Here is a 16,747-nt window from a genome sequence, read left to right on the forward strand (position 1 = left end):
AGACATCACAGTGGTTGAGAAAAACAAGGTTACAATCATAGATATCGCAATACCAGGTGATAGCAGGGTCGCCGAGAAGGAACATGAAAAAAATCGCAAAATACCAGGACTTAAAAATCGAAATTCAACGACTATGGCACAAACCAGCAGTGGTAATTCCAGTGGTAATTGGCACACTGGGTGCTATTCCAAAAACACTGGAATTACATTTAAAACAGTTAAAAATTGACAAAATCACCATCAGTCAAATGCAAAAAGCCGCACTGCTTGGATCTGCACGCATATTACGAAAATACGTTACGACGTCCTAGGCCCCTGGGTGGGGCCCGACTAGTAACCAATGCCAAATCCGGCGAAACAACTGGCCGCTGTGATACAATTGTATAATAATAATAATAATAATAATAATAATAATAATAATAATAATAATAATAATAATAATAATAATAATAATAGTAATAATAGTAATTTATAGTACTTGGGGATTTTAGAGGCCTCTGACTTAATGCATAATAAAGTCAAGGAATTTACTTCAGCCAAGTACATTCGACGAATTCGCAAGATATTAAAGTCCAAATTGAATGGAGGAAACATCATAAAAGCCATAAACACCTGGGCTATACCTGTGATTCGATACTCTGCAGGAATAATTGACTGGACCCAGATAGAGTTGGACAATTTGGACAGAAAAACAAGGAAGCTTATGACAATGAATCATGCTTTGCACCCTAAAAGTGATGTTGACTGATTATATCTACCAACAGCAGAGGGTGGTCGAGGACTCCTACAAGTAAAACAGACTGTGGAAGAAGAAAAACACAGCTTGAATGATTACATCCAGAAAAGTGAAGAACCAATAATTAAGGAAGTAAATAAAGGAGGCCTTTTAAAGACAACTAAGTCAAAAGCTGAATATAAGAAAGAAGTAATTGAGAAGCGAGCTGAAAATTGGAAAAATAAAGCTATGCATAGCCAATACTTGAAAAGTGTTGAAGGCAAAGCTGACCAAAAGCTAACTTGGAACTGGTTAAGATCAGGAGCCCTGAAAAAAGAAACAGAAGGCTTTGTTTTGGCAGCTTAAGAACAAGCCTTAGCCACAAACTACATGAAGGCAAAAATTCAACATGTTACCACCAACAGCAAATGTCATCTCTGTAATGAGAAAGACGAAACAGTCGACCACTTGATCTATACACAAACGCACAGAGTATGAAGAATATAATGGGTGAACTAGAAATTCAAGTAAATAAGAGCAGATACAATATTGTTGCCATTACAAGAACTTGGTAAGATAGAAAAATGTGGGTTAGACAGCATCAGCACCAGATCGATTTGTAACTGGCTGACCAACCAGACTCAACATGTAGTGCTCAATGGAACTGCATCTACATGGAGGGAAGTATTCAATGTGGCATCCCATGGCTCTGTTTTAGGCCCAGGACTCTTCAACATCTTCATCCATGATTTGGATGAGAGGATAGATGAGAAAACTCATCAAATCTGCAGATGACACCAAGCTGGCAAGAATAGCCAACACTCTGGAAGATAAGCTTAAGATACAGAATGATCTTGACAAGACTTGAACGTTGGGCGCTAACAAAATGAAATTCAGTGGTGACAAAAGTAAGGTTCTATATTTAGGCAAAAGAATCCTAAAGCACAAGTATAGTATAGGTGGTACTTGGCTCAACAGTAACTGTCAGAGGGATCGTTGGAGTCCTAGTAAACAATCACTTAAATATGAGCCAGCCGTGTTCTGCAGCTGCCAAAAAAGCCAACAAAGTTCTAGGCTGCATTAACAGAGAGATGGAATCAAGATCACATGAAGCATTAATATCACTTTATAATGCCTTGGAAAGACCACACCTAGAATATTACATCCAATTGTCATCGACATGATATAAAAAAGATGTTGAGATTCTAGAAAGAGTGCAGACGAGCACCAAAGATGATTAGAGGACTGGAGGCTAAAACATAACATGCCTTCCATTGGCGAGACATCAGTGTCAGCTCGGGAGTTCATGGCTTCCATGACGGCTATGGACCTAACTCAGTTAATTCAAGACCCCACCCATAATGGGGGACACACGCTTGACCTGATTTTTGTCTCTGGGCAGTGGATGAATGATCTAGATTTAGGGAATATTTCTATCCAACTCTTGTCATGGTCAGATCATTTCCTCATCAGGCTTGACTTCCATACTGCTACCCCTCACAGTAGGGAGGCGGAACCGACTAGATGGTTCCGCCCCAGGCGCCTGATGGGCCCTGAAAGGTTCTTGATGGAGTTTGGGACTTTTCCTGAATCCCTTGCTCACAACTCGACTGAAGCCCTAGTGGAAGCCTGGGATAGGGCGGCCACTGGGGCTGTGGATCGTGTTGTGCCTTTGCAGCTACTGACCCGGTGTCAATCCTGGGTAGCTCCCTGGTTTACCGAGGAACTCCAGGAGATGAAACGCCGGAAAAGACACCTAGAGAGTGGTTGGAGGGCCAGCCGGTCCGAATCTGATCGAACACTAGTAAGAATTCATATTAAATCCTACTTAGTGGCGATAAAAGTGGCAAAACAGCAACATTTTTCCGCTCATCGTGTCCGCAGATAACTGCCCAGCTGCCCTGTTTAGGGTGACCCGCTCCTTACTTAACCAAGGAACTGGGAAAGACCCCTTGCAGGGTAGGGCTGAAGAATTTATTCAGTATCTGCAGGATAAAATCACTCAGATCCAGACAGGCTTGGACTCTGACTGGGTAGATTTGGGCGAGTCAACGGGGATGAATCTTGTGGAGACCATCTGGGATGAGTTTGACCCTGTGACCCCAGAGGGCATGGACAGGATTATGGGGAGATTCAGTGCTGCCACTTGTGTGCTGGACCCGTGTCCCTCTTGGTTAGTCTTGGCTTCCCAGGAGGTGACACAAGGCTGGCTCCAGGCAATTACCAACACTTCATTGAGAGAGGGGTTCTTTCCCACTGCCTTGAAGGAAGCGGTGGTGAGGGCCCTCCTTAAGAAGCCTTCCCTGGACCGAGCTTCTTTAGCCAACTATCGTCCGGTCTCCAACCTTCGCTTTGTAGCGAAGGTTGTCGAGAGTGCGGTAGCACGTCAGCTTCCCCAGTACCTGGATGAAGCTGTCTACCTGGATCCGTTTCAGTCGGGTTTCAGGTCCGGATACAGCACGGAGACGGCATTGGTCGCGTTGGTCGAAGATCTCTGGCGGCCCGGGACAGGGGCTGCTCCTCTGTCCTGGTCCTATTAGACCTCTCAGCGGCTTTCAATACCATCACCCATGGTATCCTACTGCGACAACTCGGGGGGTTGGGAGTGGGGGGCACCGTTTTATGGTGGTTCTCCTCCTACCTGTCGGATCGGTCACAGTTTGTGTTGACTGGAGGGCAGGGATCGACCACGAGGCGCATCCCTTGTGGGGTGCCCTATAGGTCAGTTCTCTCACCCCTCCTGTTCAACATATATATGAAACCACTGGGTGAGATCATCTGTGGTTTTGGGGTATGGTATCATCAATATGCTGATGATACCCAACTTTTAATCTCTACCCCAAACCACCCAAATGATGCCCTTGACGTGATGTCCCGATGCCTGGAGGCTGTGCGGATCTGGATGGGAACAGGCTCAAACTCAATCCCTCCAAGACTGAGTGGCTGTGGTATCCGTCATCCCGATTTGTGCATCTTGTTCCACCTTTGATGATAGGGGGAGAAACCTTACCCCCCTCAGAGAGGGCCCGCAATCTGGGCATCCTCCTGGATACGCGGCTTCGTTTAGAAGAAAACCTTACGGCCGTGACCCGGGGGGCCTTTTACCAGGTTCGCCTTGTACATCAGTTGCGCCCCTTCCTGGATCGGGATGCTCTGTGCACAGTCACTCATGGCCTCATCGTTTCTTGCCTGGACTACTGTAACGCTCTCTACATGGGGCTGCCCTTGAAGAGCATCCGGAGGCTTCAACTGGTCCAGAATGCGGCTGCGTGGGTTATCATGGGGGCACCTAGGTGCTCCCATGTTACACCCCTTTTAGGCGGCCTGCACTGGTTGCTCGTTGTCTTCCGGGTGCGATTCAAGGTACTAATTATGACCTTTAAAGCGCTCCATGGCTTAGGCCCAGGATACCTGCGAGACCACCTACTGCCACTGGTAGCCTCCCACCGTCCAGTGCGATCCCACAGAGTTGGCCTCCTCAGGGTGCTGTTGGCGAGACAGTGTCAGCTAGCGACACACACCCCCCCCCCGGGAGAGCCTTCTCTGTGGGAGCACCTTCCCTCTGGAATGAGCTGCTCCCGGAGCTTCGTATAATCCCCGACCTCCGGTCCTTCCGACGCGCCCTAAAAAGTTGGCTTTTCCAGCAAGCCAGCCTGGCCTGAACAAAACAAAATAAATTATTGATTACTGTTAATTTTAATCGATTTTTTAAAAATGTTATTGTTAATCTCAATTGGGTTTGTTTTGTATATTCTATTTAATTTTTTTTAACTTTTGTAATATATATTTTTTTAATGTTGTACGCCGCCCTTAGTCCTTGGTAGAAGGGCGGCATATAAATCCAATAAACCAAACCAAACCAAACCATAAAGAATGGTTGCTGGAATTGGTTCTAGTTTAATGAAAAGAAGGACTAGGGATGACATGATAGCAGTCTTCCAATATCTCAGGGGTTGCCACAAAGAAGAGGGAGTCAAGCTATTCTTCAAAGCAGGGTAGGACAAGAAACAATGGATGGAAACTAATCAAGTAGAGAAGCAACCTGGAATTAAGGAGAAACTTCCTAACAACAAGAACAATTAAGCAGTGGAACAACTAGCCTCCAGAAGTTGTGAATACTCCAACTTTGGAAGTTTTAAAGAGATTGGACAACGATTTGTCTGAAAGGGTATAGGGTTTCCTGCCTGAGACCTCCTTCCAACTGTTATTCTGCTCTGTTCTGTAAACCTGAAATCCTAGCTTATTTCTATTTTTCAAAATAAAGTTCAAGTGCTCCTATCAATTATAAGAATGTCTCAAATCTGGTACTGGAAAAAGGAGATTTATCTGAGGAAGCAGGATTTCCTTTGCTCTTTTTCTGTTAAAAAAACCATGTTTGAAACAAACTGCCCATGTGAAAAAGAACAAACACCCTCTTTGAGTTCTATGGTTTCATGAATCAGATAGAGTCAAAACCATCTGGCCCTTAGCAGTTCTTGAAAGTAGGTAAATACAACCTCAGATGAACACCACCACAATTTCACACAATTTTTCTCTGTGTATGGTCTAACTTCGGGGGTTGCTGGGACATCCACTCCTGGAAGACTGGCACTGCCTTGAATGTTTTCCCTTGGTGAATAATCTTCCTCTCTGGAGAACGATGGACTTTAAATTATCTGGAAATGGCCTTTATAACCCTTCCCAGATTGATGGGCAGCACCAATTGCTTCTCTGGAAACCTTTTCTGATGTCTTCCCTCTTTGGCATTGTGTGAACACACAACTCAATGCTGGGGACCAGCAAGTGCCTAAAAGTTTGGCTTTTGTAGAGGTTGTCCCAATTGCTGATGCTCAGTTGATCAAGGGCCCCAGATTAGCAGCTCCTGGCTGCTATGTAGCCTCCACATACCTATGGAAGTAGTCAGGGTGGACTTAAGTTTTCCACACAGGGCTTCTCCACTTTCTTTTTGTCAAATAAATGATGCCCTGTGTTGTTCTTCATCTGAGGCTGAATTCACCTGTTTTAAAGAACTGCTGAGGACCAGATGATTTGTCCCATGTCCTGAGATGTAAAACTACAGAACTTAAAAAAAACTCCATACAACTCCATGGACATAGAACTCACAGAGGGTCCTCAATTTATGACCATAATGGAGACCAAAATTTATGTTGCTAAGCAAGACATTTGTTTAGTAATTTTTGCTCCATTTTACATTACATTACAACATTAAAAATGAAAACCAAAATGTCCCATCCAGAGCCAGTGAACTGTTAAAAGCCTTATTGACTGGGATTCTAGATTGGGTGAGAAAAAAAGTTGTTAGGTTGGTAACACAGCTTCCCCATGGACTTTGCAGGACAAAAAGTGATCATGTGACTCTGGGACCCTGCAACCATCACAAATATGAACCAATTGCCAAGTGTATGAATTTTGATCACCTGACCATGGGGATGCTCAATGGTCATAGGTGTGAAAAGTGGTCATAAGTACCATTAACTCTGAACAGACTACCTGACCGCTTTTTTCTACGTGGCTGTAGCAAAGCATTGCATGCTAATGCCATCCAAGACTCCTCAGCTGGCTTTGACCAGAGGGCCTAGAAGACCATCTAGAAGTGCATTAAATCAGCAACTGTGGGAAGGAGCAATTTGGGGCTGAATCAAATGACTAGAAGGGATCGCTTGAGGGGGGACATTTCCCACCCGAAGCCTTACAGGCCTTCGGTCAGCACATCGCTCCACAAGTTCGAAGTATCTCTCTTTGGAGCCGTGGAAGTCATTCTGGTCACACAGCTCCTCAACTGTGGTCAGCAAATCGTGGACAATGGACTTCAGTTCCTGGCTTTCCAAAGTCTAGAAGGCAGAAGGAAAAAAACCTCTTATTTCAACACACTGTTTAGCAGCTGCTTCCATTAACCCCGCTGCCTAAGAATGGAGGAAAATGCACATTCTTCCTAGCTACAGTTCATAACCCAAACGGTTAGACTTGAGACTCAGCTGATTTCCCCCTAGCAATTATTTAATCAAGAGCCTCTATTTCTGTGAGAGTTCCAGATGCAGAACAGGCACCGGTTGCTGGACCTTCCAGAAAGAAGCAAACTTCCAGCTGGAAACCAGGAAACAGACACATTTTCTGACCTAAATTTAGAGCAGTTGCCTTTGAGAGTAAGGATGGTCTCTGGAATCCTTGTGTTCTACCTGTTTACCTTCCTGCCAATAAATATTATTAATCCGAGTTTCTAGTGTTATTCTGTAGATTAACTATTACAAATCTAGACAGCAAGAACAACCTTCAACCACACACACCAGAAGTTCACAATTTGGTCAGCTGCATAGCAAACTCTGCTCCACCAGGAGGGCACCAACCTGTAGCTGCTCGACCAGCCGCTGCATGATATCCAAAAGGAGGTCCCAGGTGACTGCCTGGAGGTCCTTGCCGTATTTCTTAATCAGCCTTGTTATGGAGAGGACGATTTCGTAAGACACGATGGCATTGGGGGCTGACATGGCCTAAAAGGAAAAGCCCCAGTCAAGGAAAGAGCTGGTGAGTAGAAGCAGCACTTGCACCCTCCCCAGAATGGCCCCTCTCCTCGTGAATTTTAGCCAGACAGTGGTGGAGGTACTCTTCTGCTGGGGCGAGGGGGAAAACAGAGCAGAAGTGGTTGACTCTACTTAGGGATTTTTATACATGTGCCATTTTTATATTCTATTATTATGTGTAGCTGCTTTCATCAGTATTATTGAAATCCAAAAGCTGCATCATTTTTTGTATTTTTGTTGCCTAAAACCATCTGGGAAGAAAGTGGTAGACATATTTTATAGTAAAATTAATAACAAATCTAAATAGTAAACAAATGCAAGTAAGACTCCAAGCCAGCAACTAGTCTGAGTAGAACTGGATGTTTGTGAAACATTTCAACCAAGAGAGGAATCCAGATGTTTATAGCTTCCTTAGATTTCTACTCACTCAGCGCTCTTATGAGGCTCCACATCTGGGATGGAAGCCACTCTGAAGCCACTAAGAAGAGAACCTTGTGTTTAGGAATCTCTGAATCTATCCCCTGCCCAGGTTCTCTTCTCCAGCATTCATCTAATTGTTCCTCCACCAAGGAGTTCAGAGATCTGTAAAAGATTCCCTTACCCAAATTGTATCCTAGTTGCTGATCTGCAGGTAGGCAAGGCAACCAATCCTCAACCAGAGTGAATATTCGGTGAACTTTACATCTAAGCTGGGACTGGAATATCACTTGCTTTGCTATCAAGAACCCACAGCAGCCTTTGCAAGCGGGGAACTTTGGGAAGAGTTGGGCCAACAGCCACGAAGCCTCTGGCTTATGGCTGTGCTGCACTTGGAATTATTTGGAATAAAATCCAATACATCTGGAGGGCCCAAATTTTAGGAGGCAACTCTACACTCTGTTTCAAACCCTTTTCAGAGTCTCATGTTTACCTTCAGGAAAGAGGGCAGTACGGATGTTGGTGAATTTTTGAGAGACTGCAGTCTGTGTGCACCCCACAAGGCCATCCCCACAAAGAAGACAGCTCCCCTCAGGAGGACAGCATCTGCCATGTAGGTCCTGAAAACAGATAACAGTGGGAAGCATCCCTAATCTTCCTCACAAAAGTCTGCACAAGAACAACAGGTCCCAGCTTTTCTACATTTCCTACGTCAAGCTGAAACCACATTTCATTTTTGTGGCGCCCAACCATCTCTCTGCGCTGACAAGGTGGTCCTTCTACGTGCCACAACTAAGGCTTGCTCCCATCCCTGAGAAAGACATACAGCCACATACCTATCCTCCATGATCCGACACATGTTATAAATGGCACTATGACCCAGGTGAGTTCCCAACAGATTCCGCATGAGCTGAAGGACAAATAAGGGCTCTTAAGCGTACGGAATCCCAAGAATTGTACATAGAAAGTACTATACATTTTGCAACAAAGACATGAAGAGAGCACCAAGCCTGATGACAAATTTTCCAACAGAAATTTAATGAAGCTACATTTACATCAACAATGTGCTGTATGGTAGATGACTTGACATAAAAGGTAACGGTAAAGGTTCCCCTCGCACATATGTGCTAGTCGTTTCTGGCTCTAGGGGGCGGTGCTCATCTCCGTTTCAAAGCCAAAGAGCCAGCGCTCTCTAAAGACGTCTCCGTGGTCATGTGGCCAGCATGACTAAACACCAAAGGCGCACAGTACACTGTTACCTTCCTACCAAAGGTGATCCCTATTTTCTACTTGCATTTTTACATGCTTTCAAACTGCTAGGTTGGCAGAAGCTGGGACAAGCAACTGGAGCTCACTCCGTTACGTGGCGCTAGGGATTCAAACCACTGAACTGATCTTTCTGATCAACAAGCTCAGCATCTTAGCCACTGAGCCACTGCGTCCCTTAACTTGGCATACTATCTTCTAAAACATCACCCAAACATTTTCAATGCAAAATTCCTGCTCTTTAAAGCACAGATATGTGAAGTTGAATTTCAGATGTGTTTCTGATGCAAAGCAGCCAATAAAGGGCTGAACCCCTGATCTATAAGTGATCTGTAAAACCTGGTCTGTAAAACTGATCTGTAAAACCTGGGGGTGGAAACCTGGGGAGGAGTGGTGCTGGAAGAATTATGAGTGAAAAGCAGCTCTTCAGGCCTTCTACCTGCCAACCTGACAGCTCCAAAAAGGGCAGAGAGAGATCCACTCTGCATTATCCCAAATATTTTGTATGGAAGTTCTACTAGGGCATTAAGGCAAAAGGAGGCTGTTTGAAACCCATCCCTAGAAAATACCTGCTCCCATCCTAGATCTCAAAGCAACTTTCTCTGGCGAATAGAAGGACCTGGGCATGTTTGCCTGGAGAGAAGAACATTACCAGATCAGAATATTGCTTGGTTCGCAAATCTACATGACTGAATTTGCTGTTTGGGATTGAATGTGCCTTATTCAACTCAACCTACTTATAAAAATAGCACTAATCATAAACAAAGCACATTATGGCTTAGTATAGGACATGAACCAGACCAGTATACCAGGGCTTGCTTAACTATCATAGATTCTGGCCTGGTTGATAGGTAAACCCAGCAGCAGGTTCCTTAAGCCACCACCTCCCCCCCCCCGCCCCCCCAAAAAACTCCATGCTGCTGAGTTTTTCTCCTGCTGCTCAGCTGCTTCCTGCTCTGAGCCCGGGAGAAACGCCTCACCTTCCAGCAGGGCTCACAGAGCTCCTTCACATTGATGGTCCAGCACAAGGTGATGATGAACATCGGGAGGATTTCGGAAGGCAGGCAATTGTAACACACCACGGCATCCAACACCTGCAGGGAAACCTTGAGGGAAAAGATTGGTGTGAGGAGCTTCAGAGAAACGGGATTTTTGTATTTCATTTCTATTTTGTCTCAACAAAAATACAAACGACTGAAGCAAACCAGGCAGGCATTTGATAAAAACAAGCTAATGCCGAGGGAGCAGCAAAGAAACCCAGCATTATCCTCATCTGAGCAAAGGCTGCAGTGCACGCAGTTCAGACATGGGGCCCTTCCCAGACCTCCGCCCAAGGACACAAGCTGCCAGCCACAAAGTGACCCAGTGTGTGAAGAGCCCGGTACAAGCAGGCTTCCAACTGCCCCGCCAAGAGACGCTGGTGGGCAGACTGAATTTTCTGGCTGATGGCAGGAGGCGGAGGGATGGGTTGGAAGGTGTCGAGGGAGAAAGAAACAGACTCAAAGTCTCATTGTCCCAGTGCAGACCTCTTCCTATTTTTAAGGGCCCTTTTATCCCGCCCACAACATTTATGTCACTGCTCACCTTAATGTCAACTGCAGAAGAAGTCTGAATGCATAAGGCGCAAATCATGCTGAAGGAAAGGAAAATCTGGTTTAGTGATTTGGTTGGTTAGCTTTGTTAACTGAACCTCCTGGGCAGAAATCTTAAATGTACAACTCAAGCCTGCCAGAAACACTCACCCACCTACCCCCAAAATCAGGCTCAGGTATGTGAAGGTGCTTCACTAGTTTATGGCTCATAGTTCCCTTAGGCTGCCATCTCAGTGAACGCAGCACTTGTACTGATACTGATATACTTTCTCCACAACCTAGCCAGCAAAAGGACCTGGCTCTATCACAATGATCGTTTCAGAGCAACCTCCAAATTGGGTTGTCTAGGTACATTGGGGCCACAGAATCCAGAATTCCACAGTAATCATGCTTCCTTATAAGCAAGGGAAGATCTAAAACTTTGTCTTACTTGACCATGCCAGCAATGTAGTCATCCAAGTAGCAGCTGTTGAATTTCACTAAGTTGATCAACACCAACAGAAACTCTGAAGTCAAACCAGCTTTCATCCACTGAAGAACAAATTCAGCTGAAAGAAGCAGCAACAAGAAAAGGGAGAAAATGCCAGATGCTGAACTGCAGAAAACATTCTATACAAACGACGGGTCAATACCTCGAGCTTCTAAATGACCCACACAAAAATTCCCCAGAGAGGTCCTTCCTTGTAAGACCAGGAGGAAAAAACCTTGCTGGATCAGACCAGAAACTCAAAACAGATGAGCTTTGGTCACCCCCTTCTCAGTGCAAAAATGTACTGCTGAAACAAGGGACCTACCTAGTTCCTCTTCCAAGTATGTTATGTGTTTTCCATTATCAGTCAGTGCCTTGAATACCTCTAGCCGCTCATGCAGGTCTTCATTGGACGGATAATCTTTAATCACTCTAAAAAAATGAGCTCGGAGAATCCCCAGCCTTTCACCCTTCAGGATAAAAGAAAGGAGTATACATTTTTGAAAAGGATGCTTCCTTCTAGTACAGTTGCTTGGGAATGCAACTTACCTGTCCCAGAATAATTGCCTGCAACAGATGGAGGACAGCATGCCGGGCCTCAGGTGGTCGATCTGGCTGCAGCATATCAGCTACCGCTTTCCAAATAGCTTCCACTGCATGCTAGAGGGGCATAGAAATATCAAAGATAGTTGGCTCCTTTGGTTTCTTCAGCTAAAATTGCATCAATTATAAATGTAGATCCAACAGCAAACATTTGCCTATTAGGTAACTGTGATATTTGTATCTTAACGTCACAGGGTTAGTTTCTGATTTATTATTTATTATCCGTCCTGTTCTAATCCTACCAGAAACATTCATGCCTTTTTTTAAACACTTTCCATTCTGTTTCAAAGTAAATGGATGCTCTCTCACCAATACATTGTAAGATAGGAACCAAACACTGTAGAATTTCAGATCATGTCTATTCTCAAATTAACAGCTTCTTTCTGACATTCTCTTCCAATGCCATATAACTACCCAAAGCCAGGTCACCTTGAGAAGAAATGAATAAAAATATCTACTTTCAAAAGAAAAAAAAATGAGCCAGTTTTGCCTTCCTTTTATTTATTTAAACTCTGAATTTGCTCTCTCCCCTTTTCTACTAGGGAAGGCAAACAGAAATTCTCTGAGTGAGCCATCCAGGGTCCCACCCTCCATTCATTCCAGGCCATCTATAAATGGGGATCCATGTAAGAAGTACAGTTCAGCAGCAGTGGAGTGGATCAGGCATTGATTTATCCAAAGAGCAAGCCCTGCATACTCACCTCTTCAAATTTCTTAGTTTTTGCCACCTCACAGATTTGTCCAATTGCTTTTATCCGATTGTTTAAACCACATTCTATGCTCAGTTCCTGAAAGACAAATATAGGCTTAGATCTGCAGAAGCAGCAGCAGGTTCCAGACAGGATGGTGACTCTACAAGTCTGACCACATCAAGCAGTGAAGGGACCTGAACTAGCACTTCCTGGTTAAATAATCTTACACACAAGCAAGGGAAAAACCTGGCCTTCCTTGCTCATGCCGTCCTCTGGGGAGAAACTCCGCTCTTACAGGTTAACAAATCCCTGTTTGCTGAGTTAGAGAACATACAACTATAAAAGGAACCAAAACTTCTAGGCCACAGTTGCCAAGCAGTTTCCCGCAGGTACCAACTGTCCCACCTGACTTGCATAGTGTGAATGAGCTCCTTTTAGATTGAGATTGAGATTTGTTTTATTTATATGCCGCCCTATTCCCTACAGGGACTCAGGGCAGCGAACAACTCAAGCGGGAAAGGGAACACACAAATATAAGACAAGCATTTAAGATAGCCAACAACCACACCTGTCGAGAGGGGAAGGGAGCTCATCAACCCCAGGCCTGCCGACACAGCCAGGTTTTAACGGCTTTTCGGAAGGCCAGGAGAGAGGTGAGGGTCCGAATCTCTGCAGGGAGTTCGTTCCAAAGGGCCGGAGCTGCAACAGAGAAGGCCCTCCCCCGGGTCGTAGCCAGATGGCATTGGCTGGTAGTCGGAACCCAGAGGAGGCCGACCCTGTGCGATCTAATGGGTTTTTGGGAGGTAATTGGCAGTAGGCGGTCTCTCAAGTACCCAGGTCCAATACCATGAAGGGCTTTATAAGTAATAACTAGCACCTTGAAGCGTATCCGGAGACCGATTGGAAGCCAGTGCAGCTCGCGGAGGATAGGTGTAACGTGGGTGTATCGAGGTACACCCAGAATCGCTCACGCGGCTGCATTCTGGACAAGTTGAAGTCTCCGAATGCTCTTCGAGGGCTGCCCCATGTAGAGCGCATTGCAGTAGTCCAGTCTTGAGGTCACAAGGGCGTGAGTGACTGTTGCGAGTGCCTCCCGGTTCAGGTAGGGACGCAACTGGTGCACCAGGAGAACCTGGGCAAATGCCCCCCTGGTCACAGCCGACAAATGATGTTCTAAAGTCAGCTGTGGGTCCAGGAGGACTCCCAAGTTGCGAGCCCTATCTGAGGGGCGTAGAATTTCACCCCCCAGCCTGAGTGATGGAATGCTAACCAAATTTTTGGGAGGGAAACACAACAGCCACTCGGTCTTGTCTGGATTGAGCACAAGCTTGTTAACTCCCATCCAGACCCTGACAGCCTCCAGGCACTGGCACATCACGTCGACCGCTTCACTGAGTTGGCACGGGGCGGACAGATACAACTGAGTATCGTCCGCGTATTGATGGTATTTTATCCCGTGCCGTCGAATGATCTCACCCAGTGGCTTAATGTAGGCGTTAAACAGGAGGGGGGACAGGACCGAACCCTGAGGAACCGCATATTTCAGGGGCCTAGGGGTCGACCTCTGCCCCCCGACCAACACCGACTGCGACCTGTCCGAGAGGTAGGAGGAGAACCACCGAAAAACGGTGCCTCCCACCCCCACCTCTCGCAACCGTCGCAGAAGGATACCATGGTCGATGGTATCGAAGGCTGCTGAGAGGTCAAGGAGCACTAGGATGGAGGGATGACCTCCATCCCTGGCTCTCCAGAGATCATCAGTCAGTGCGACCAAAGCGGTTTCCGTGCTGTAGCCAGGCCTGAATCCAGACTGAAAGGAGTCCAGATAATCGGCTTCATCCAAGGATCGTCGGAGTTGAGAGGCCACCACTTTCTCAACAACCTTCCCAATAAAGGGGAGGTTGGAGACTGGACGGTAGTTGTTCAAAATGGCTGGATCCAGCAATGGCTTCTTCAAGACGGGTCTCACCACCGCTATCTTCAATGCCGGTGGGAAGAAGCCCTCCCGAAGAGAGGCATTCACCATCGCCTGGATCCAGCTCCGTGTCACCTCCTTGCTGTTCGCGACCAGCCAGGAGCGGCACGGGTCCAGTATACATGTGGCAGCACTCACCGCTCCCATGGCCTTGTCCACTTCATCAGGGGCAACAGGTTGAAAGTCAGTCCAGAGATGTCGTTCAAGACCTTCCCCCGGTACCCCGGTTGGTTCTGCGCAATTGGAGTCCAGGTCCATCCAAAACCGAGCAACTTTGTCCGCGAGGAACTGGACATATTCCTCTGCTCTACCCTGTAAGGGGTTATCCGCAACCCTCGTGTTTAGGAGGGAGTGGGTCACCCTAAACAAGGCGGAAGGGCGGGACTCGGCGGACGCTATCAGAGCGGCAATATAGTTGTTCTTGGTTGTCCGTATTGCCAAGAGGTATGATCCGATGCAAGCTTTTAAGAATGCTCGGTTTGACTCAGATTTACTGGACCTCCAGCGGCGCTCTAGGCGTCTCTTTTGGCGCTTCATCTCCCGGAGGTCCTCGGTAAACCAAGGGGCCCTCCTGGATCCACTGCTGCGGATCGGCCGTAAAGGCGTAATCCGGTGGAGAGCCTCAGACGCCACCGAGTTCCAAGTAGTGACTAAGGTCTCCACCGAGCTGCGGGCAAGAGTATCAAGCATAACTCCAAGCGCTGTCTGGAAACCCTGGGGATCCATAAGACGCCTGGGGTGGAACCACCTAATCGGTTCCTCCTCCCTACAGCGGGGGATTGGTCTCTGAAAGTTGAGCCTCAGTAGGAAGTGGTCCGACCATGACAGGGGCAAGGTCTCACTACCCCTCAGACCAAGATCACAACTCCACTGCTCCGAGAGAAATACGAGGTCGAGTGTGTGACCCGCCGAGTGAGTCGGACCCTGGATTACTTGGGTCAAGCCCATGGCTGTCATGGAAGCCATGAACTCCTGTGCTCCATCAGAGTGTTCGCCGAGCGAGGGCAGATTGAAGTCCCCCAATATCATAAGTCTGGGGAACTCAACTGCCAGCTCAGCTACTGACTCGAGGAGCAAGGGGAGGGCTGTTGTCACGCTGTTGGGAGGCAGGTACGTTAACAAGCCCACTTGACCCGCAAGGTCCATTTTAGTTTTAAGTATGATTGGTCATACTTAAATGATGATGGTCCCTCAGAAAATAAAAATGAAGCCCAGCTGCAGCACTGCTTGTACCCAGAATAAGAAAAAAAGGTGGTGGGGAGATGACTTAAGTATTATCCTGAGGGAATAGGAATTTAAGAGGCGATGGACAGCAGTCTAGTGCAGTGTTTTTCATCCTTTTTTGTGCAAAGGCACACTTTTTTCATGAAAAAAATCATGAGGCACACCACCATTAGAAAATGTTAAAAAAATTTAACTCTGTGCCTATATTCAATATAGGCGGGTGTTTTTCCCACGGCACACCTTACACTATGTCACGGCACACTAGTGTGCCGCGGCACAGTGGTTGAAAAACACTGGTCTAGTGGACAGAGCTTAGAAACTGCTTGTTTTTCATATACTGGTAACATTTTGTATGGATTGGAAACTCCCCACAGCAGCCACGAAGTTCAATGTGTTCTCAAAACTCTAAAGGCACGCATCAGCCTCAAAGATTGGGGGCCATCGGTGAAAGAATTACCTCTCCAATACGGTATCCTTCCCATCACAATCACAGCCCACCCCCAGCAAACAACAGTTCAGGATGTCCAGTTGTCAATATATTCTTTCTTTCCTTTCTCTTTCTTCCTTCCTTCCCCTCCCTTCTTAAAATTGTTTGCCACCCAGCTCTCCACAAGACAACACTGGACAGCTTACAATATTAAAATGAAACTACAAATATATGTATAGATATATAAAATCACATTAAAAATTACAATAGACTACAAGTTATAACTAAAAATGGGGAAGGAGGGAGAATATTCAGGAGGGAAGGTGGGAATTGGGGCCCCATGCCAACTGCAGAGCCAAGTCTTCAGGCTCTTAGGGAAAGTCAGGATGATGGGAGCCCACCTCATGGGGCAAGAGGTTCCAAAGGGCTTTGGGGTTTAAGACACTCGCTTCATAAATCAAAGCTAGTTAACTCTGGTTAGTTACATAAAGCAATTCCATCAGGATGGTGTCACTGCATCCCCTCAGCTGCACAGTAATAGGGAGAAAGGGTTATCTTTTAAAGTAGAATACCCTTTAAATATAAAGGGGATTTAAACATATATATATATATATATGTGTGTGTGTGTGTGTGTGTGTGTGTGTGTGTGTGTGTGTGTGTGTGTGTGTATGTGTTGTATTTGTGCTGATAAATAAAGGGAGACTTTATATATATATATATGTATGTATGTATGTATGTATGTATATGCATATGCATATATGTATATATATTATATATATATATGTATGTATATGCATATATGTATATTATATATATATATATATATATATATATATATATATATATATA

At 45.8% G+C, this 16,747-nt stretch overlaps 1 protein-coding gene across 6 annotated transcripts in view; it reads right to left on the bottom strand.

The window, feature by feature from the left end:
- TSC2 (TSC complex subunit 2) overlaps positions 1 to 16,747 on the bottom strand; it is a 67,203-nt gene that overhangs the window by 47,495 nt on the left and 2,961 nt on the right. For 5 of the 6 annotated variants that reach the window (XM_087728918.1, XM_087728916.1, XM_087728914.1 and 2 more), the window contains exons 3-12: positions 12,282 to 12,368; positions 11,527 to 11,637; positions 11,303 to 11,447; positions 10,939 to 11,056; positions 10,501 to 10,549; positions 9,897 to 10,022; positions 8,487 to 8,560; positions 8,144 to 8,270; positions 7,060 to 7,203; positions 6,409 to 6,546 (exon numbers count right to left, since the gene is read on the bottom strand). In XM_087728918.1, the coding sequence (XP_087585044.1) occupies positions 6,409 to 6,546; positions 7,060 to 7,203; positions 8,144 to 8,270; positions 8,487 to 8,560; positions 9,897 to 10,022; positions 10,501 to 10,549; positions 10,939 to 11,056; positions 11,303 to 11,447; positions 11,527 to 11,637; positions 12,282 to 12,368 (1,119 nt within the window). The remainder of the gene's footprint in view (positions 1 to 6,408; positions 6,547 to 7,059; positions 7,204 to 8,143; positions 8,271 to 8,486; positions 8,561 to 9,896; positions 10,023 to 10,500; positions 10,550 to 10,938; positions 11,057 to 11,302; positions 11,448 to 11,526; positions 11,638 to 12,281; positions 12,369 to 16,747) is intronic. The other variant, XM_087728917.1, reaches the window with a different exon arrangement.

The sequence above is a fragment of the Thamnophis sirtalis genome, unplaced genomic scaffold (genome assembly GCF_051295495.1).
Source record: "Thamnophis sirtalis isolate CommonGarterSnake01/CBP01778 unplaced genomic scaffold, rThaSir2_p1.2 scaffold_14, whole genome shotgun sequence".
In the NCBI taxonomy this organism is placed as follows: domain Eukaryota; kingdom Metazoa; phylum Chordata; class Lepidosauria; order Squamata; family Natricidae; genus Thamnophis; species Thamnophis sirtalis.